General features: G+C 48.3%; 1 protein-coding gene across 4 annotated transcripts in view; it reads right to left on the reverse strand.

Moving 5' to 3' along the window:
- The window catches only part of LACC1 (laccase domain containing 1), an 89025-nt gene that overhangs the window by 49495 nt on the left and 16409 nt on the right, over positions 1-23121 (reverse strand). For 2 of the 4 annotated variants that reach the window (XM_073580292.1, XM_073580294.1), the window contains 2 exons: positions 14308-14912; positions 4110-4291 (listed from right to left, as the gene is read on the reverse strand). The exons of 1 other annotated variant lie outside the window; for it this stretch is intronic. In XM_073580292.1, the coding sequence (XP_073436393.1) occupies positions 4110-4291; positions 14308-14912 (787 nt within the window). Of the gene's footprint in view, positions 1-4109; positions 4292-14307; positions 14913-15635; positions 15729-23121 lie in introns of all 4 variants that reach the window. One more of the 4 variants, XM_073580293.1, reaches the window with a different exon arrangement.

The raw sequence follows: 23121 nt of genomic DNA on the forward strand, positions 1-23121 counted from the left end.
GGAGCTCGCTTGCCCAGCTGCAAGTGTGCTATCGGAAAGAGTCTTCAGTGCAGTTGGATCAATCCTGACAGAAAAAAGGACCCGTCTGTCAACCCAAAATGTGGATGATCTAACCTTCATTAAAATGAACCATGCATGGGTTTCCAAGGATTTTGTCCCACCTTCCCCTGATGACACATAGGGTGACAGAAAAATGGCTTGCTTTTGTCCACCTCTTCCTGGGACTTCACCTATTTCGCCTTTTGCATCAGCTGAATGTCCAACATCAACATATGCCACTTTCTAAAACTCCCTAACTGTGCTGCCTCCCCCCCCATGGCCGGGGTCACCACCTAGCGCACGACACCGTGCGAGTGCCGTTGCCCTGGACAGGTGGGTAGGCCGACTCTTGGGTGCGGGCACTGGCACAGGGTCCCTCATAGTGCAATCAAGTGTCTCTGACGGTGGTGGTGCACACCCGCTGTCAGACACACCGCCGTACTATGAGGGGCCCAGTGCCAGTACCGACGCCCACGAGTGGGCCCCCCTTGCTTGGGCAGGGCCCCAGCATTTGCAATCTTTACCTCTCCCTGCTCCTCCGCTGTGTAATCTGGGCCGTCAAATCCATACTATGCCTGACACCGTCTGAGCCTGCCTCCTCATGTACAGAAATAATTTTGAATGTGTACGCTATCCATACATGTTATCCGGGGATACGGTACCCTTTCTAACCTTTGTGCAATCACATGCAATCCATACTGGGCCTAACACCGTCTGAGCCTGCCTCCTGATGTACAGACATATATTTTGAATGTGTACTCTATCCATACATGTTATCCGGGGATACGGTACCCTTTCTAACCTTTGTGCAATCACGTGCAATCCATACTGGGCCTAACACCATCTGAGCCTGCCTCCTGATGTATAGACATATATTTTGAATGTGTACGCTATCCATACATGTTATCCGGGGATACGGTACCCTTTCTAACCTTTGTGCAATCACGTGCAATCCATACTGGGCCTAACACCGTCTGAGCCTGCCTCCTGATGTACAGACATATATTTTGAATGTGTACTCTATCCATACATGTTATCCGGGGATACGGTACCCTTTCTAACCTTTGTGCAATCACGTGCAATCCATACTGGGCCTAACACCGTCTGAGCCTGCCTCCTGATGTACAGACATATATTTTGAATGTGTACGCTATCCATACATGTTATCCGGGGATACGGTACCCTTTCTAACCTTTGTGCAATCACGTGCAATCCATACTGTGCCTGACACCGTCTGAGCCTGCCTCCTGATGTACAGACATATATTTTGAATGTGTACGCTATCCATACATGTTATCCGGGGATACGGTACCCTTTCTAACCTTTGTGCAATCACGTGCAATCCATACTGGGCGTGAGAACGGCTGGCGAGCTGTTAAGCAAGCTACAGCACCTGTGGTTGGCACACGTAAGTTTTTCATTTTTTCAGAAATGACAGTTAGGCCTAATTCCGGAACTGCGGTTGACCTGCACTTACTGGGAAATCATTGTTCGCGGGTAATAATTGTCATCAGTGATCCCCATCACTAACGTTGTTCAGCGGGTTATCTGCACCTGTAAGCGACAAACGCTGGCCTTTTCAGTGTAGCGCACATGCAGCCACGGACATGTAATGGCATGACACACCAGTTATTGGCCAATCTCATGTGCCAGAGCCTCACGTGTCCCTCTAGTAAGCCGGACTCGGACCGCGGGGCATGACGGAGTCTCGTTCGTTAACGGAATTAAGCTTGCAATGTGTGCATCTGTTCTGTAGCTGGCATGGTTGAGGTTTCCCAGGTGGAGTCGAATTTAACCATAGGCTCCACTCCTGGTGGTGCCCTTCTGGACATTCCTTTAAGGTTCAGCTTTGCAACCATACTGCCCACGTAAAACACACTTTGCCCTCATGAACGCTGTTTGGAGGGTCATGACTCGTGGGAATAACGCCGCCCAATCAGTTAACCTGCTAGAGAGATCGTTCGTTGCTCCCAAGCATGACATCACACTCCCTAGGAAGAAGGTAATGCCACTGTGGCGACCGTACTCCTGGGGGCGACACAAGTGCACTGATGCCCAGCCACTGCTCGATGAATCTGCTGGTACATTGACCCAGACCACTACATTCCCCTCGCACGCTACACGGCCTGAATCTGACCCTGATGAAACTCAGGTTACCCTTCCCATATACAGTTCCATCTTACACGGTGACAAAGAGGAAGCTGCAGATGAAAGTGCAGGTTCGGCCCACCCGCCATCAGACACACCACCGTACTATCAGGGGCCCTGTGCCAGTGCCGTCGCCAACGAGTGGGCCCCCCCCTGCTTGCTCAGGATCACAGCACTTGCAAAGTTGAAATACTGTGCAGTGAGATGGAAGATGGGGACGACGAGGAGTCCAGACAAGTACAGGGATTCCCTAGCGAGGAGACTTATTTGATTGTTTTCAATGTTGGGACAGCAATTTTTGGGGAGCACTATACTCTGGAGAATGATAGATGGTGCCCACCATACACTGGAACATTCCAAAGGTGGACATCAGACACCGGAGCAGCATTTACAGGGCCCATTATACACTAGAGCATTAGAAATGGGGCCCATTATGTTTGGAGCATTATTTGGGCCCATAAGACAGTGGAGCTTCATCCATGGGGACCAACATATACTGTAGCATTATGTGGAGCTCATCATATACTGTTTCAAACATTATATGGGACCAATGATTCTGTATGGAGAAATAGATGGGCCTCGTCATGAGATGTAAAAAGTGAAGTATTTTTCATTGTACTATACCTCTATTTCTCTGCCGTATCGGAGCATGATGAGTTGTGGTATTATGTGTTAAAGGGGCGCTCTTTCGCCCAGGGCACATGAAAACCTGGAGCCAGCCCTACCTCCCCACAACTTTAGCCAAATAACCCCCATTTTTCAGTGCGTAACTTGTATTATGAAGTTAATTAAGGTTGACAAGCTTAAGTAAGAAGAATTGATGCTTTTGGCATTCAAATGGGCACTGTAGGTGTGTTTCCTGTCCTCCTCTCACTGCCGACTTTTATTCCCCATTGACTTACATTGGGTTTCGTGTTTCGGGACGACCCCGACTTTTCCCTATAATCGGACGATCTTGCTCGACCCGACTTTTGGAAAAGTCGGGTTTCACGAAACGAAACGCGACCCTAAAAAAACAAAAGTCACTCAACTCTAGTAATCATGTCAGACTGGGGCTAAACAGTGACATATGCCGCGCGATGGAAATTCTGAAAAAATCATACGACAAAAAGCATCTGCCTATGTCTTGCTGCCGCACGACTACTTTAAAGTTGTGATTTTCCTGTAAAAAAAAATTTTGCCACACAAGTTCCAGTAGCAAGTGACATGCATTAAATTCTATGGTCAGTGAGTTGTATTTGACTTGTGACCAGTGTCAGAAAATCCAACATTTGAAAACATTTGCAACTCTGTGTTGCAGTGACAGGAGGTCACAGGTTGCAATGAGTTACCATAGGAATCAATAGACGTGACGTCACATGTCGCCGTGTAACCCAATTTAAGGGCTTGCTCACATTAGGGTATAACACACTAATATTCAATGTTTTATTGGATAGTGCTTGGACCAATGCTATACTATCGGATAGTGCAGATCTGCTTTTTTTTCTCATTCCAATTCGGCATGAGAAAACAATCTTGGCATGCTGCGAATGGTTCCGGAATTTGAATCACAAGCACCAATACAAGTGTGCGTGTGAAACCTCGGACTGCTCTCGGATGTCATCAGTGCAGTCCGACATCTACAAACACAGAGAATGGAGAAAATGGAGAAATTAGGTTCTCCATCTTCTCCACACCTCTGCATATGAGAAAATCAGAAGACACTAAGATGACCCTCGGCTCAAACTCTGACACAGTTAGATCGAAGTGACATTCGGATAATCGGTCCAAGGTGACTGACCCAAAAGTACTATATATGTATTATGGAACAACAAGTACAAAGTGGGGAGAATAGAAATAAAGCTAAATGAGGCAATAATCCAGTCAATAGGATACATATCAATATCGTCCTAGGGTCATACTAGAAGCAGAGCCATAGTTACCTTCACAGGGACATACGTCTGGGGATCAAATCCTGCAGCTTTTCCAAGACGGCGGAAGTTTTCTGCCACAACCCCCTTGGGATCTCTTCTTTTTGAACTGCTGAAAAGATTTAAGGAGCTGAGGGTTGGTATATATGATACGCCACCACATCGAGTGCTAAACCCGTGAAGAAAAATATCCTCTGTAGACAAATAAGTATATAGAGAGAAATGAATGTATGAAAATTAACCATGACAATGTTCTGAAAAGGTTTTTATTATATTTTATGTAAATCTCTTCAGAAATGTCCATCAGAGAACAGTATATATATATAAAGCTGAATGTATGTGTGTGTGTATCAAGTCACACCCATTCTACAGAGCCCTGCCAACTCTGCATAGCCACAGGGAAAGAGCCCCTGGTCCAGGGACACCCAACAGCAGTTGTGACACACAGCTTGGCCTAACAAACATTGCGCACACAGCTCTGCTGCAGGGACCCTCTGATCCCATGTATACAGGGTTACTATGCTTCCACCAGTGATGTGATATAAGACCCTGCTCTGTCACACAAGCTGACACTTCTACTCCAGCACCAGCACAGCCCTGTGTCTGACACCTCCCCCAAAGCACGTGACTGGTCACACAGTCATGACATCATCACAGGTCCTTTAGCTGCCCAGGATCTCGCATCTACCGAGAGTTCAGGCAGAGAAGAGAAGAAAAAAGCAGTAGCAGGCAGCGGTTGATGGGCGGTGCCATCCTTTCCGGAAGCAGTGATGGCCCCTTTAGCGACATGAACGCCAACATCATGTACACCAGCAGGAAGAGGCACAAACCCGTGCAGAAGGCGTATGTCACACCTGTGCCCTGCTACAAGTCCCCACAGGCCTGATAGGGGATAACGTAAACAACCTGAGACCAGTGAAGGGCCATAGCTGGCACTGAGGGGACAGGGCATTGCTGGCATGGAGGGGACGGGGCAGTGCTGGCATAGAGGGGACAGGGCAGTGCTGGCATGGAGGGGACGGGGCAGTGCTGGCATAGAGGGGACGGGGCAGTGCTGGCATGGAGGGGACGGGGCAGTGCTGGCATGGAGGGGACGGGGCAGTGCTGGCATGGAGGGGCAGGGCAGTGCTGGCATGTAGGGGACGGGGCAGGGCTGCCATGGAGGGGACGGGGCAGTGCTGGCATGGAGGGGACGGGGCAGTGCTGGCATGGAGGGGACGGGGCAGTGCTGGCATGGAGGGGACTGGGCAGTGCTGGCATGGAGGGGACGGGGCAGTGCTGGCATGGAGGGGACGGGGCAGTGCTGTCATGGAGGGGATGAGGCAGTGCTGGCATGGAGGGGCAGGGCAGTGCTGGCATGGAGGGTGCGGGGCAGTGCTGGCATGGAGGGGACGGGGCATTGCTGGCATGGAGGGGACGGGGCAGTGCTGGCATGTAGGGGACGGGGCAGGGCTGCCATGGAGGGGACGGGGCAGTGCTGGCATGGAGGGGACGGGGCAGTGCTGGCATGGAGGGGACGGGGCAGTGCTGGCATGGAGGGGACTGGGCAGTGCTGGCATGGAGGGGACGGGGCAGTGCTGGCATGGAGGGGACGGGGCAGTGCTGTCATGGAGGGGATGAGGCAGTGCTGGCATGGAGGGGCAGGGCAGTGCTGGCATGGAGGGTGCGGGGCAGTGCTGGCATGGAGGGGACGGGGCAGTGCTGGCATGGAGGGGACGGGGCAGTGCTGGCATGGAGGGGACGGGGCAGGGCTGGCATGGAGGGGACGGGGCAGTGCTGGCATGGAGGGGCAGGGCAGTGCTGGCATGGAGGGGATGGGGCAGTGCTGGCATGGAGGCGACGGGGTAGTGCTCGCATGGAGGGAACGGGGCAGTGCTGTCATGGAGGGGATGAGGCAGTGCTGGCATACAGGGGCAGGGCAGTGCTGGCATGGAGGGTGCGGGGCAGTGCTGGCATGGAGGGGACGGGGCAGTGCTGGCATGGAGGGGACGGGGCAGTGCTGGCATGGAGGGGACGGGGCAGTGCTGGCATGGAGGGGGCGGGCCATTGCTGGCATGGAGGGGACGGGGCAGTGCTGGCATGGAGGGGACGGGGCAGTGCTGGCATGGAGCGGACGGGGCAGTGCTGGCATGGAGGGGACGGGGCAGTGCTGGCATGGAGAGGACGGGGCAGTGCTGGCATGGAGGGGACGGGGCAGTGCTGGCATGGAGGGCACGGGGCAGTGCTGTCATGGAGGGGATGAGGCAGTGCTGGCATACAGGGGAAGGGCAGTGCTGGCATGGAGGGGACGGGGCAGTGCTGGCATGGAGGGGACGGGGCAGTGCTGGCATAGAGGGGGCGGGCCATTGCTGGCATGGAGGGGACGGGGCAGTGCTGGCATGGAGGGGACGGGGCAGTGCTGGCATGGAGAGGCAGGGCAGTGCTGGCATGGAGGGGACGGGGCAGTGCTGGCATGGAGGGGGCGGGGCAGTGCTGGCATGGAGGGGACGGGGCAGTGCTGGCATGGAGGGGACGGGGCAGTGCTGGCATGGAGGGGACGGGGCAGTGCTGGCATGGAGGGGGCGGGCCATTGCTGGCATGGAGGGGACGGGGCAGTGCTGGCATGGAGGGGACGGGGCAGTGCTGGCATGGAGGGGACGGGGCAGTGCTGGCATGGAGCGGACGGGGCAGTGCTGGCATGGAGGGGACGGGGCAGTGCTGGCATGGAGAGGACGGGGCAGTGCTGGCATGGAGGGGACGGGGCAGTGCTGGCATGGAGGGCACGGGGCAGTGCTGTCATGGAGGGGATGAGGCAGTGCTGGCATACAGGGGAAGGGCAGTGCTGGCATGGAGGGGACGGGGCAGTGCTGGCATGGAGGGGACGGGGCAGTGCTGGCATAGAGGGGCGGGCCATTGCTGGCATGGAGGGGACGGGGCAGTGCTGGCATGGAGGGGACGGGGCAGTGCTGGCATGGAGGGGCAGGGCAGTGCTGGCATGGAGGGGACGGGGCAGTGCTGGCATGGAGGGGGCGGGGCAGTGCTGTCATGGAGGGGACGGGGCAGTGCTGGTATGGAGGGGACGGGGCAGTGCTGTCATGGAGGGGATGAGGCAGTGCTGGCATGGAGGGGGCGGGGCAGTGCTGGCATGGAGGGGGCAGGGCAGTGCTGGCATGGAGGGGACGGGGCAGTGCTGGCATGGAGGGGACGGGGCAGTGCTGGCATGGAGGGGACGGGGCAGTGCTGGCATGGAGGGGGCGGGCCATTGCTGGCATGGAGGGGACGGGGCAGTGCTGGCATGGAGGGGACGGGGCAGTGCTGGCATAGAGGGGACGGGCCATTGCTGGCATGGAGGGGACGGGGCAGTGCTGGCATGGAGGGGACGGGGCAGTGCTGTCATGGAGGGGATGAGGCAGTGCTGGCATACAGGGGCAGGGCAGTGCTGGCATGGAGGGGGCGGGGCAGTGCTGGCATGGAGGGGACGGGGCAGTGCTGGCATGGAGGGGACGGGGCAGTGCTTGCATGGAGGGGACGGGGCAGTGCTGGCATGGAGGGGGCGGGCCATTGCTGGCATGGAGGGGATGGGGCAGTGCTGGCATGGAGGGGACGGGGCAGTGCTGGCATAGAGGGGCAGGGCAGTGCTGGCATGGAGGGGACGGGGCAGTGCTGGCATGGAGGGGAAGGGGCAGTGCTGGCATGGAGGGGACGGGGCAGTGCTGGCATGGAGGGGACGGGGCAGTGCTGGCATGGAGGGGACGGGGCAGTGCTGGCATGGAGGGGACAGGGCAGCGCTGGCATAGAGAGGATGGGGCAGCGCTGACATAGAGGGGGCGGGGCAGTGCTGGCATGGAGGGGATGGGGCAGTGCTGTCATGGAGGGGACGGGGCAGTGCTGGCATAGAGAGGATGGGGCAGCGCTGACATAGAGGGGGTGGGGCAGTGCTGGCATGGAGGGGATGGGGCAGTGCTGGCATGGAGGGGACGAGGCAGTGCTGGCATAGAGAGGATGGGGCAGCGCTGACATGGAGGGGGCGGGGCAGTGTTGGCATGGAGGGGACGGGGCAGTGCTGGCATGGAGGGGATGGGGCAGTGCTGGCATAGAGGGGATGGGGCAGTGCTGTCATGGAGGGGATGAGGCAGTGCTGGCATAGAGGGGATGGGGCAGTGCTGACATAGAGGGGGCGGGGCAGTGCTGGCATGGAGGGGATGGGGCAGTGCTGGCATGGAGGGGACGGGGCAGTGCTGGCATGGAGGGGATGGGGCAGTGCTGGCATGGAGGGGACGAGGCAGTGCTGGCATAGAGGGGATGGGGCAGTGCTGTCTGCCCAGTAACACTGACTGCCACTGTGTGTATATAAAAGCTGTGCTGCAGAAAAATGCTGTTTATAAAGGAGGAGCATGAGGTGCAGGAGGAGGCTGTGTAAACAGAAGGAGCATGAGGTTCAGGAAGAATAAGGCCCCTTAACTGCCGCCGTTATTTATTATAACTAACCACAGTTAGTTACTATGCCCGGGCAATGCCAGGCTCTTCAGCTAGTAGAAGATAAAGACAGAATATCTCCTTGGCTGATTTTTCCCTCTCCCTTGGAAATGTCATCCATGACACCTAAGACAAGCTTGGTAGGAGGGTGCTCTCGTGATTCCAGTCAAATAGATCGATTGTAATGGTAATTTGATTTTTTAGAAAAATGCTATGCTGATGATCAGGTAAGACAATCATTTCTCCAGTCCGCTGTAATTAGGAATACACAGTCGCCTTCCTTTTGCGATTTTTACTGTACATGTTTTGAGCATAAAGAATAATTTGATCTAATAAATATCTATAATTTTAGTTCACTTCCAGCTGTATAAGTGGAGGCTGGAGGGCTCCAGACATGGAACGGAAAAGAATTCATTGACAGTTTTATATCACCATCTACAGGATATTAGGAAGAATGCATCCCATCTTTGCCAACCAGTGTTTTATACAAATGGGGACCAAAGCTGTAGAGAATGTATAGGTAGCAGATGCTCCTGGGTCCTGGTGGCTAAGTGAGACCAAACCGCTTTGTCACAAATTATAATATTTAGTTATGCCTCTGTGTGCAGATATTTTGAACAGTAACATAAATTGAGCTGTTGTATATCCTGTCTTTTCTTTCATGCTATTATGTTTTCTGTAACTCAGGTCTGGCATAGGTTTTGGTATAAAACACTTTAGTGGGAAAATTTTTAGAATTGAGAGTCCTCAGTGGTTGATACCTTTTAATAGCTAACTGAAAAGATGGTAACAAATTGCAAGCTTTCCAGACTACTCAGGTCTCTTCGAAAGCTTGCAATTTGTTACCATCTTTTCAGTTAGCCATTAAAAGGTATCAACCACTGAGGACTCTCAATTCTGAATATTTTTCTATCTACTGGCTAACAGGGTACAAAGATATACATCTTTCCTGTATGTTTAGTGAGGTCATTATTTGGCCCAAATCCCTATTCTATAGAATTGGTGACTATGGGGTCCAGACAGAAATACCAGAAATAATGCAATAGGACTCCGGGATCCTTTTATAGTGCACTTAGCTCATTGGTGTCATTAAGAATATGCAAGGTAAAAAAATATACTGAGTTGAAAAAGGACAGTTCTTCTTGAATATGGATGAACAAAGCTGTATGAGCATTGTTTCCCAAGTAAGTGCAAAAGATAAGATTACTATAAAAAAAAGAAAGATTGAATGATAGAAAAAGAGAGATACAAACAGAGAGGAAAAAAAGAGAAAACATATAGACTACATATAGAAGTCTGTATACTGGTGTATATAGGCTAGATGTTTGGTGAAAGTTGGACAAATGGTGGCACCCTGACCCTACCTAGTCCCCCCTACACTTTTCTTCTAACTTTTGAAAAATGTCAAGAAGCAAAATACGGTACAATTGCAAACTGCATAATAAATAAGGCATGTGCTCTAAATCAAAGCTTCCCTTTAGGCGGGATCAGACGGGTGAATGATAAAATCGTCCAAGCTCCATCCAGATAACTCAAATGATTTGCATCCATATTGTCACCCGTGTGTCCATTTTTTATGACGGTGAGACATCCATGTAACATCCATTTTTATAAATCAACATTTTCAAATGGACATGATATATTGTCATTACTGTAGGTATTGTTGGTATATTTAGTATTGTCAGTGCTGTCGGTGGTGCTGATATAGCTGGTATTGTCATTACAGTCAGTATAGTTGGTATTGTCAGTACTGTTGGTATTGTCAGTATTGTTGGTATAGTTGGTATTGTCAGTACTGTTGGTATTGTCACTACTGTCGGTATTGCTGGTATAGATGTTATTGACATTATTGCTGGTATAGTTGGGATTGTCATTACGGTAAGTATTTCTGGTATAGTTGGTATTGTCAGTACTGTCGTTTTTTTGGTATAGTTAGGATTGTCAGTACTGTCGGTGGTGTTGGTATATTTAGTATTGTCAGTGCTGTCGGTGGTGCTGGTATAGTTGGTATAGTCATTACAGTCAGTATTGTTGGTATAGTTGGTATTGTCATTACAGTCAGTATTGTCAGTACTGTCGGTATTGTTGGTATTGTTGTTATTGTCATTACTGTTGGTATTGTCAGTAGTCGGTATTGTTGGTATAGTTGGTATTGTCAGTACTGTCAGTATTGCCGTATACCTAGTTGGTATTGTCAGTACTGTTGGAATTGTCACTACTGTCGGTATTGCTGGTATAATTGTTATTGTCAGTATTGCTGGTATAGTTGGGATTGTCATTACGGTAAGTATTGTTGGTATAGTTGGTATTGTCAGTACTGTTGTTTTTTTTGGTATAGTTAGGATTGTCAGTACTGTCAGTGGTGTTGGTATTGCCATTACGATCAGTATTGTTGGTATAGTTGGTATTGTCAGTACTGTCGATATTGTTGGTATTGCCATTACAGTAAGTTTTGTAAGTATAGTTGGTATTGTCAGTACTGTCGGTATTGTTGGTAAAGTTGGTTTTGTCACTACCGTCATTATTGTTGGTATAGTTGGTATTGTCAGTACTGTTGGTATAGTTGGTATTGTCAGTACTGTCGGTATGGTTGGTATAGTTGGTATTGTCAGCACTGTCAGTTTTATTGGTGTAGTTGGTATTGTTCGTATAGTTGGTATTGTCAGCACTGTCAGTTTTATTGGTGTAGTTGGTATTGTTCGTATAGTTGGTATTGTCAGCACTGTCAGTTTTATTGGTGTATTTGGTATTGTCAGTACTGTCGGTATTGTTGGTATAGTTAGCACTGTTGGTATTTTTGGTATAGTTGGTATTGCCAACACTTTGGTATTGTTGGTATTGTCAGTACTGTCTGTATTGTTGGTATAATTGGTATTGTCAGTACTGTCTGTATTGTTGGTATTGTCAGTACTGTCGGTGTTGCTGGTATAGTTGGTATTGTCATTACTGTCGGTATTGTTGGTATAGTTGGTATTGTCAGTACTGTTGGTATAGTTGGTATTGTCAGTACTGTCGGTATGGTTGGTATAGTTGGTATTGTCAGCACTGTCAGTTTTATTGGTGTTGTTGGTATTGTTCGTATAGTTGGTATTGTCAGCACTGTCAGTTTTATTGGTGTAGTTGGTATTGTTCGTATAGTTGGTATTGTCAGCACTGTCAGTTTTATTGGTGTAGTTGGTATTGTCAGTACTGTCGGTATTGTTGGTATAGTTAGTACTGTTGGTATTTTTGGTATAGTTGGTATTGCCAACACTTTGGTATTGTTGGTATTGTCAGTACTGTCTGTATTGTTGGTATAATTGGTATTGTCAGTACTGTCTGTATTGTTGGTATTGTCAGTACTGTCGGTGTTGTTGGTATAGTTGGTATTGTCATTACTGTCGGTATTGTTGGTACAGTTGGTATTGTCAGTACTGTCGGTGTTGTTGGTATTGTCAGTACTGTTGGTGTTGTTGGTGTAGTTGGTATTATCATTGGTATAGTTTTTTTTGTCAGTACTTTTGGTTTTGTTGGTATTGGTAGTATTGTTGGGGCTTTTGGTATAGTTGGAATTGGTCACTGTTGCTTTGCTTTACTTTTTTGGTTTCTTTTTTTTTCTTAAAAATTGTGGTAAAAAATATTGTGGTTCTATTATGATAAAACGTGGTTGCCATGTGTGAATGCAGCCTAACCATCAATTTAAAAACATGCTATAGCTGCTCCAAGACTGTTGTATGCCTAGTCCAGCTGGCCTTACCCTTAAGCTGTGTCCGCATGGCCTTACCCTTAAACTGTCTATAGGGAGGGCACCAAACTGAGTATTTATCACCAGGTGCATAAAAACCTGGTGAGTGCGCCTTTCGTAATGAGAACTGTACTCTTTGCTCGCAGCTTTCTTGTGAGGCTGCCATCTTCATGAGCTTTAGCTACTGCTTAGAAGAAATTTTTGTTACTATGTGTATCTACACTATAACCCATTGTTTATTTAATTGGGGTTAATTTGTGTAGCATGTGTGTCTCAAATTTTCCAAGTATGTTGCTGTTGAGTCAAATCACCTTAACAAAACCATTGCAAAGCGGACAAATGAGTTTCAGGTTCTGGGCTATTTAGCATCTGTCATTCTATGTACAATAGGTCGTGCTACAGTTTTACCATTATCTAACCTGAAGTTTCCCTGATATTTAAATGGCAGTACCCTTGTCCTATCTAGGATTACTAGCTTAAAAGAAAACACATGAAAAACATCCTTAAATATCTAGTAGCTACCACTTTAAAAGAAAGTTGTTGTTGGCTGGCTTACATTTCAACAATTCAGTTACATTTTTGAGGCCTAATATCCTATCCTCAAATATTGCATTATACTTGTGGCAATTTGGCAAAAAAGTAACGTGGCCACTGAGCCACTCTTAATTCTTTTCTTTACAGTATAAAAACCTGTATAAAGTTCTGCAGAAGAGATTGTCGTTAGAGGTTGTCTAATTTTGAGATCTGTGCAGTTATTTCTTCCATAGGGTTTTTCTTGCTACATCCCTAAATGTTTTCCTGTTGTAAAAGAAGTGATCACTTAGAATGTAAATCTTTTCTCCCTTAGTCCCGTCAGTAGCACAAGGCTGCCTCCCAATAATATTCTTGGTCAATCTGCTTATAAAAAATGAAATGCACATAAGGGTGGGGTTTATATCCCCTTATATCGTGTTCAGATATCAATATCAATTTGTACCTGTCCAATTAGCTTGCAGGTTGGAGAATATCCTCCCCCCCACCATCCAAGGGCAAACATATCATTGGTACAAAGAGGGGCCCATATACAGTTGTTGCACAGGGACCCTCCTCCGTTTGTGTCCACCACCGTCTGTTGTGCTGCTGACGGGACTAAGGGGGAACAGATTTACATTCTAAATCATCACTTATGTTTATTATCTTATGTTTATTTTGTAACTTTTTCTATTACTGAAGATATTTTGAGTTTGGGTCAACTGCTGACTGTAGGAGCAGAGTTCATGTGCAGCACTCACATCACAGGGATCTTTTATTAATGAAAGAAGATAGACTAATTGTAGCAAGAAAAAGGAAAACTAAGCGAAATATTCTCTGCAAGCAAAATAATGAATCACATACGGTATTTCTGTCATAGGCACAACAACAGTAGAATTTTACTGGCAGTGCCCTGGCAGGTCTGCCAATGAGTCTTAGTATATTTACAGGAAGAATTATGCGGGCAGGTAAACCAGTTCTGTAATAAACTACTAACGCACAGTTTCCTTCCAGTAAGGGTTAGACAAAAACACATTGCAGATGAGATAATGAGTCTGGAAACAATAACACTTCTTCAGCTCTACCTTTGGTTATTCTTAAACTAATAAGATATTGTCCAACATCTACTGCTTAAACAGAACCTTGGTCTTGATGAGGGGCGTGCTGAAGTCAGGCCCTCCTGATTCATGAAATGCTTCTTCATGAATCTTAAGCATTTGCCTCCAAGGGCATGCCAGAAATCTTACTTTAGTCAGGTACTGGAGTGAGATTTCTGGCATAGGCAACATCATAGCTTGTCATGAATTAGAATTAATCTGAATAATGAATTATCCCCCTCCCATCGTTCCTCCCCAGCTCTTCCAATTTTGTCGAAGCTAGTAGAAACTGATGTTAAAACAACAAAAGTCGCTAAATTTTGACGCAACTTCGAGCTGCACCTACGTTTTGTATCTTCTCAAAGCTTTTATGCCAGAATTCTGGAGTGAAACATTTCCTAAATTGTGTTCAAACCACATTTACCTGGTATTTTCTGTGAAGTAAGAATGACCAGCTCGCCTTTCAGGCTCGGGAGGCTTTTTAGGTATGACTTAATGTTTCTCCTTGCAAATTCTTCGGAGTCCTCAATGGTCAATTTATTCTTTTCTGCTTCTGTGCCACATTGTTGTGTAATGTCTCCTTTGTCAGGATGTGCATTGAAATATTCAAATGAAAATTTGTACACGGCAGTAAAAAGTTGGTCAATGTATACATCCATTTCTGGTTTCCTCTGCTGGGGCAGTATAATAAGTGCTGCACTTTTTCTCAGTTCATCTATTTCTTGTTTGATGGTATACAGTATTGCAGCCATATTTGTGTCTTTCACAATCTTATACCCATTTTTCAAATTGTCAAGGTCCATTTCTGGTATGCCAAAAAATGCTTCTGACTTGTATTCCTTACATATAGGATCTTGGTGGCACAGGAAGTAAGTCAATGGTATATTGACGCCATAGCGTTTTTGACTAATACTCCGAATGTGCTGTAACACTTTGTCATTGTTAAGACTTTTACTTTTATGACATCCATAGTCAAAAAGGTCTATCAGTACTACTTCTTCCATGCAAGTTTCTTTAATCATATTTGTCCTAAAATGTTTAAAGACAAAATTTTGATCATTATGAAAATAGTACAAGTCATATTTAATGTGCAAATTGCCTCTTCAGAGAGGATGAGGATTTAAACTCTATAGTGCCATCTGTTGGAGGTAGCGATCCTACAAGTCAGTATCGACCCTTTAACGAGTCTTGCAACATGACTTAGGATAAAAGCCAAATCAGCATCTCAATTTGCAGACATGGTGTTTCGGGTTATTGCCCCTCATCAGTGCAAAGTATGAGAAATGATGTGGCTTGGTGAGAAACAAGTCATATTAGCATGAAAATTTAGCTTTGCTTTATCAATCACTTCAAACAACAAAGAACCAAGTACGGATGATAGTATATGTAGTAGACTTCCCTGTGTTTTAGAAGCCTGAGCTTCTTATTTTGAGCCTCCAATCAGTTTTCTGTTCTACATTATTTGGTGCACATAGTACCAGGATAAGTACGGTTTGCATAAACTAAATAAACACTAAAAAGCCTCAGTATACTCAATATTTACTTTATTGATTTTGAACCTTTACTCCACATCTATTTTTGCCCATGATACCTATGTAATCATCTTCTGGGGCCATATTATCAGGTTATATAACTTCTCTCTGTGTTCTCTACAACAGTTTTGCATATATTCACAGATATACCATGGCACTGCCTGATAGTTTCTTATTTTAAGGAATCAAGCTTCCCAACATATCATGATTAAAAACTCACCTGATCAAGCTTAAATTGTGGACTAAGGTCTCCATTAAATTACCATGTCACTGACAAGGCACCATTGTGTCATGTTCTTTTCCCCAGAAATATCTAGAGAAAGAGCATATTGCACAATCATCTGTAGGACGTCCCTTTTTCTTTTGATTTTTTTGTTTTCAATTTCAGCAGAGACGCTAGGAAGTGGTTTAAACAGTCCTTGCTGCATTTTTATTAGTTAGTATGAAATCACAATTTGATAGCTTGTACTTCAAAAAGACACTGCTGCTAAGCCTCTTTAACCCTTCCATCCAACCAGGACTAGGATGAGCGGGTTTCTTGCTAAGCCTTAGGCTACTTTCACACATCCGTTTTTTTAAATCCGGCACGATGCGGCGAAAATTGTGAAAACCGGATCCGGAATTGGATCCGGTTTTTTCACATAGAATGTAATGATCGCCGCATCGTGCCGGATGGACATGCGGCGCCTCCGGGTTTTGCCGGATACAGCAAACATGCGCCGTCCGGCGTCTGCAAAAAACATTGGCTGCAACGTTTTTTTGCAGCGCCTGACCGGCTTTTTCAACAGCGCATGCCCGGGCACTGTGAGTTTTAACCCCACAAGTGCCCGGCGCGCATCTCTCTCCCCCTCCCCTTCTCTCTCTCCCTCTCTCTCCATACGCTTTATACCTTTCTTTGGCTGGCTCTCTCGTCCCCCGCTGTCTCTCTGGCTGCTCTCTCGTCCCCCGCTGTCTCTCTGGCTGCTCTCTCGTCCCCCGCTCTCTCTTTGGCTGCTCTCTCATCCCCTGCTCTCTCTTTGGCTGCTCTCTCTTTTCCTCCGCTCTCTCTTTGGCTGCTCTCTCGTCCCGCGCTGCCTCTCTGGCTGCTCTCTCGCCTCCCGATCTCTCTCCGGCTGGCTCTCTCGTCCCCCGGTGCTGCGGCTCCTTTAAATGTCCTCCAAGCCGCATCAGGCGCCACATGTACATCCGGTGTCACCGCTGCAGGCCGGATCCGGCGGCCCGGCTTTTCGCCGCACGCCGCCGGACCCCTGACACCGGATGTCTGAAAGAGGCCTTAGGGCAGCCAGTTTCCCACTATCTCTTCCACAGCCCACACAGCAAAAACTTCAAAAGTCTCACTGTCTAACAGCTCACCATCTCTTAAAAGCAACGCTTGGGACTAATTTTTGAGATCACTTTGGGTCTTTGAATCTCCTAGTCCCTTTCTCTAGTCCACCGGCAGAGTCTCTGTCATGATCCAGTGTTGGATCTGGCAGTATTAAAAGCACAAAGTGAACTTTTTTTACTTTGGTTAAGTTCAAAGGTGTTTTGACTGTCCCCGGTGGTGGTGAGTGGTATCGCACCTTAGCTTTAGTTTTAGGTTAATGTGCACTTAATTATAATTCAGGTGTTGGACTCTATAAATGGGTCTCAGGGTGTTCACTCACTGCTGGTGATATTCATTGATTTCTTTCTGAGTTGTTGGAGAGCCTGGTGGAAGGATGGAGCTGGATAGGAGTCCTGCGCAGTCAGCCAGAGGGAACGAGTGCCAGCTAATGGTGTCTGCAGGAAGGACTGGCATGGCCTGGTGGAGTCGCAGTTTATGGTGTCGGCGGGAAGTGCGGGCATGGCTTAGAGGAGTGGCGACTTGGAAGAGAGTTGCACTCAGCATTAGAGTTGAGTGACTTTTGGTTTTTTAGGGTCGCGTTTCGTTTCGTGAAACCCGACTTTTCCAAAAGTCGGGTCGAGCAAGATCGTCCGATTATAGGGAAAAGTCGGGGTCGTCCCGAAACACGAAACCCAATGTAAGTCAATGGGGAATAAAAGTCAGCAGTGAGAGGAGGACAGGAAACACACCTACAGTGCCCATTTGAATGCCAAAAGCATCAATTCTTCTTTCTTAAGCTTGTCAACCTTAATTAACTTCATAATACAAGTTACGCACTGAAAAATGGGGGTTATTTGGCTACAAACTGTGGGGGGGGAGGGCTGGCTCCAGGTTTTCATGTGCCCTGGGCGAAAGAGGGCCCCTTTAACACATACCACAACTCATCATGCTCCGATACGGCAGAGAAATAGCTGTATAGTCCAATGAAAAATACCTCACTTTTTACATCTCATGACGAGGCCCATCTATTTCTCCATACAGAATCATTGGTCCCATATAATGTTTGAAACAGTATATGATGAGCTCCACATAATGCTACAGTATATGTTGGTCCCCATGGATGAAGCTCCACTGTCTTATGGGCCCAAATAATGCTCCAAACATAATGGGCCCCATTTCTAATGCTCTAGTGTATAATGGGCCCTGTAAATGCTGCTCCAGTGTCTGATGTCCACCTTTGGAATGTTCCAGTGTATGGTGGGCCCCATCTATCATTCTCCAGAGTATAGTGCTCCCCAAAAATTGCTGTCGCAACATTGAAAACAATCAAATAAGTCTCCTCGCTAGGGAATCCCTGTACTTGTCTGGACAGGTGCTGTAGCTTGCTTAACAGCTCGCCAGCCGTTCTCACGCCCAGTATGGATTACACGTGATTGCACAAAGGTGAGAAAGGGTACCGTATCCCCAGATAACATGTATGGATAGCGTACACATTCAAAATATATGTCTCAGGAGGCAGGCTCAGACGGTGTTAGGCCCAGTATGGATTGCACGTGATTGCACAAAGGTTAGAAAGGGTACCGTATCACCGGATAACATGTATGGATAGCGTACACATTCAAAATATATGTCTATACAGCATGAGGCAGGCTCAGACGGTGTTAGGCCCAGTATGGATTGCACGTGATTGCACAAAGGTTAGAAAGGGTACCGTATCCCCAGATAACATGTATGGATAGCGTACACATTCAAAATATATGTCTCAGGAGGCAGGCTCAGACGGTGTTAGGCACAGTATGGATTGCACGTGATTGCACAAAGGTTAGAAAGGGTACCGTATCCCCAGATAACATGTATGGATAGCGTACACATTCAAAATATATGTCTCAGGAGGCAGGCTCAGACGGTGTTAGGCCCAGTATGGATTGCACGTGATTGCACAAAGGTTAGAAAGGGTACCGTATCCCCGGATAACATGTATGGATAGCGTACACATTCAAAATATATGTCTATACAGCATGAGGCAGGCTCAGACAGTGTTAGGCCCAGTATGGATTGCACGTGATTGCACAAAGGTTAGAAAGGGTACCGTATCCCTGGATAACATGTATGGATAGCGTACACATTCAAAATATATGTCTCAGGAGGCAGGCTCAGACGGTGTTAGGTCCAGTATGGATTGCACGTGATTGCACAAAGGTTAGAAAGGGTACCGTATCACCGGATAACATGTATGGATAGCGTACACATTCAAAATATATGTCTATACAGCATGAGGCAGGCTCAGACGGTGTTAGGCCCAGTATGGATTGCACGTGATTGCACAAAGGTTAGAAAGGGTACCGTATCCCTGGATAACATGTATGGATAGCGTACACATTCAAAATATATGTCTCAGGAGGCAGGCTCAGACGGTGTTAGGCCCAGTATGGATTGCACATGATTGCACAAAGGTTAGAAAGGGTACCGTATCACTGGATAACATGTATGGATAGCGTACACATTCAAAATATATGTCTATACAGCATGAGGCAGGCTCAGACGGTGTTAGGCCCAGTATGGATTGCACGTGATTGCACAAAGGTTAGAAAGGGTACCGTATCCCCAGATAACATGTATGGATAGCGTACACATTCAAAATATATGTCTCAGGAGGCAGGCTCAGACGGTGTTAGGCCCAGTATGGATTGCACGTGATTGCACAAAGGTTAGAAAGGGTACCGTATCCCCGGATAACATGTATGGATAGCGTACACATTCAAAATATATGTCTATACAGCATGAGGCAGGCTCAGACGGTGTTAGGCCCAGTATGGATTGCACATGATTGCACAAAGGTTAGAAAGGGTACCGTATCACCGGATAACATGTATGGATAGCGTACACATTCAAAATATATGTCTATACAGCATGAGGCAGGCTCAGACGGTGTTAGGCCCAGTATGGATTGCACGTGATTGCACAAAGGTTAGAAAGGGTACCGTATCACCGGATAACATGTATGGATAGCGTACACATTCAAAATATATGTCTATACAGCATGAGGCAGGCTCAGACGGTGTTAGGCCCAGTATGGATTGCACATGATTGCACAAAAATTAGAAAGGGTACCGTATCCCCGGATAACATGTATGGATAGCGTACACATTCAAAATATGTCTATACATCAGGAGGCAGGCTCAGACGGTGTCAGGCACAGTATGGATTTGACGGCCCAGATTACACAGCGGAGGAGCAGGGAGAGGTAAAGATTGCAAATGCTGGGGCCCTGCCCTAGCAAGGGGGGCCCACTCGTGGGCGTCGGTACTGGCACTGGGCCCCTCATAGTACAGCGGTGTGTCTGACGGCGGGTGTGCACCACCACCGTCAGAGACACTTGATTGCACTATGAGGGACCCTGTGCCGGTGCCCGCGCCCAAGAGTCGGCCTACCCACCTGTCCAGGGCAACGGCACTCGCACGGTGTCGTGCGCTAGGTGGTGACCCCGGCCATGGGGGGGGAGGCAGCACAGTTAGGGAGTTTTAGAAAGTGGCATATGTTGATGTTGGACATTCAGCTGATGCAAAAGGCGAAATAGGTGAAGTACCAGGAAGAGGTGGACCAAAGCAAGCCATTTTTCTGTCACCCTATGTGTCATCAGGGGAAGGTGGGACAAAATCCTTGGAAACCCATGCGTGGTTCATTTTAATGAAGGTTAGATCATCCACATTTTGGGTTGACAGACGGGTCCTTTTTTCTGTCAGGATTGATCCAGCTGCACTGAAGACTCTTTCCGATAGCACACTTGCAGCTGGGCAAGCGAGCTCCTGTAAGGCATATTGGGCCAATTCAGGCCAGGTGTCCAGTTTAGCGGCCCAATAGTCAAAGGGGAATGACCTGTGTGGGAGAACATCGATATGGGAGGAAAAGTAGTTTGTAACCATAGTTGACAACTGCTGTCTCCTGTCACTTTCCATCGATGCAGTATTACCAGTTGTGTGAGCGGTATTTGAAAAATCAGTCCACAACATTGTCATGAAACCCCTGTCTCCAACGCCACTTCTGCTGTGTGCACCACGAACACCTCTGCCAAGCTACCCCCGGCCCGTACGGCTCGTGTGAGAACCATCACCGCTGCTGTGTGCTGGGAATGCCTCAAGCAACCGATTTACCAGAGTTGCTTGTTTATTAGCCAATATTAGGTCAAGGTTCTCCTGTGGCATGATGTTTTGTAATTTGCCTTTATAGCGTGGATCCAGGATGCTGGCCAACCAGTAGTCGTCATCGTTTATCATTTTGGCAATGCGGGGGTCCCTTTTTAGGATCCGCAAGGCATAATCTGACATGTGGGCCAATGTTCCCGGTGTCAATGATGCACTGCGAGTGCTGGGTGGAGGAGCACTTTCTGGCAAATCCACATCCCTCCAGTCACGCACAAACCCTGTACCAGACCTTGCCACGCCAACATTTTCACTTGCCCCACGAGATGCATCCTCCTCCCCTAAGTAATCATCCCCATCATCATCCTCCTCCTCCTCTTCTTCCTCCACCTCGTCCAGGAGAGGTCCCTGAGCAGACAATGGCTGAATGTCATCAAGGATTCCCTCCTCCTCTTCCTCCTCATCAACATTGGCTGCAGACGCCTGCTCCTTAAGGTGCGTCAAAGTTTGCATGAGCAGACGCATAAGTGGGATGCTCATGCTTAGGATGGCGTCGTCTGCGCTTACCAGCCGTGTGCATTCCTCAAAACACTGAAGGACTTTACAAAGGTCTTTCAGCTTCGACCACTGCACACCTGTCAACTCCATGTCTGCTCTCAAAGTGCCTGGCCGTGTATCCTCCCACAAATGCATTATGGCCTGCCTCTGCTCGCACAGCCGCTCCACCATGTGCAGGGTGGAGTTCCACTTTGTTGCAATGTCGATAATGAGGCGGTGGTTGGGAAGGTGGAGTAATCGCTGCAGCTTCTGCATACGAACGGAGTGTACAGGCGACCGGCGGATGTGCGCGCACAGTCTTTGCACCTTCTGGAGCAGGGCTGTTAACTCCGGATAATTTTTGAGGAAGCACTGCACCACCAGGTTCAAGGTGTGAGCCAAGCAAGGTATGTGGCTGAGTTTTGAAAGGGCTATGGCTGCCACAAAATTACGGCCGTTATCACTAACTACCTTGCCTGCCTCAAGATGTACACTGCCCAGCCATGACTGAGTTTGTCGCTTCAAGTACTCGGCCAGCACCTCGGCGGTGTGTCTGTCGCCCAAACACATCATCTGCAACACAGCCTGCTGACGCTTTCCACTAGCTGCTCGATAGGGGGACACATCGTGTGCAACAGTGGCAGCTGCAGATGGAGTGCTCGTACGACTGCGCTCTGTGGACGAGCTTTCGCTTCTGGAGGAGGAGGAGGAGGAGGAGGGTTGAACGCCTACAGCCAACTGTTTCCTATACCGTGGGCTAGGCAGCACTGTCCCACCACCGCTGTCCCCTGTGGACCCTGCATCCACCACATTAACCCAGTGCGCAGTGATGGACACGTAACGGCCCTGGCCATGCCGACTGGACCATGCATCAGTTGTGAGGTGCACCTTTCCGCTCACTGACTGCTTGAGTGCATGGACAATGCGGTCTTTCACATGATGGTGGAGGGCTGGGATGGCTTTGCGAGAGAAGAAGTGGCGACTGGGTAGGTCATAGCGTGGTACTGCAAAGGCCATGAGTTCGCGGAAAGCTGTGCTTTCCACCAACCGAAAGGGCATCATCTCAAACGAGATTAGTTTGGCAATGTGGGCGTTCAAACCCAGTGTACGCGGATGAGGAGGGTGAGCTGGACTTGAGAGCTGCATATGGTGGAAGTAGCGGTGGACAGGGCGGACTGAGAGAGGGTTGATGATGGTGATGGAGTTGGTGTTCTTTCTGATGGCCTAGAATCAGTCTTTCGTTGATATAACAGTGGGATTCCCTGACTGCTGTGGTCTTGCAACGACACCTCAACATTTGCTGCTGTGCTAACCGGTGGGCTTACAGTGGGGGAAACAATGTAGCGTTGCTGACTACCTTCGTTGTGATCAGTTGCACATGTGGCACTTGAGGTTTGGTGTTGTGTCCACGTTTGCAAGTGCATGCTGGTTAAATGTCTAAGCATGCAACTGGTATTCAAATTTTTCAGATTTTTCCCTCGGCTAAAGGTCTTTGCGCACTTCTTACAGATAACCTTGGCCTGATCATGAGGATTTTGTTCAAAAAAGTGCCACACTGCACTCTTCCTACTTTGGCAGACATTTTGCGGCCTAGCACGCTGTGATCTTTTGACCCTCTGGACAAGCTGTCCAGCAACTCTTTTGATGTTTGGAACCTGTCTTTGGAGTGCTCCGGGCCTGCCAGATAACAGCTGTTGCGATGTCGATGTCTGCTGTGGATGCTC

Source organism: Dendrobates tinctorius, unplaced genomic scaffold (assembly GCF_039654945.1).
Source record: "Dendrobates tinctorius isolate UK_male_01 unplaced genomic scaffold, ASM3965494v1 ptg000064l, whole genome shotgun sequence".
NCBI lineage: Eukaryota > Metazoa > Chordata > Amphibia > Anura > Dendrobatidae > Dendrobates > Dendrobates tinctorius.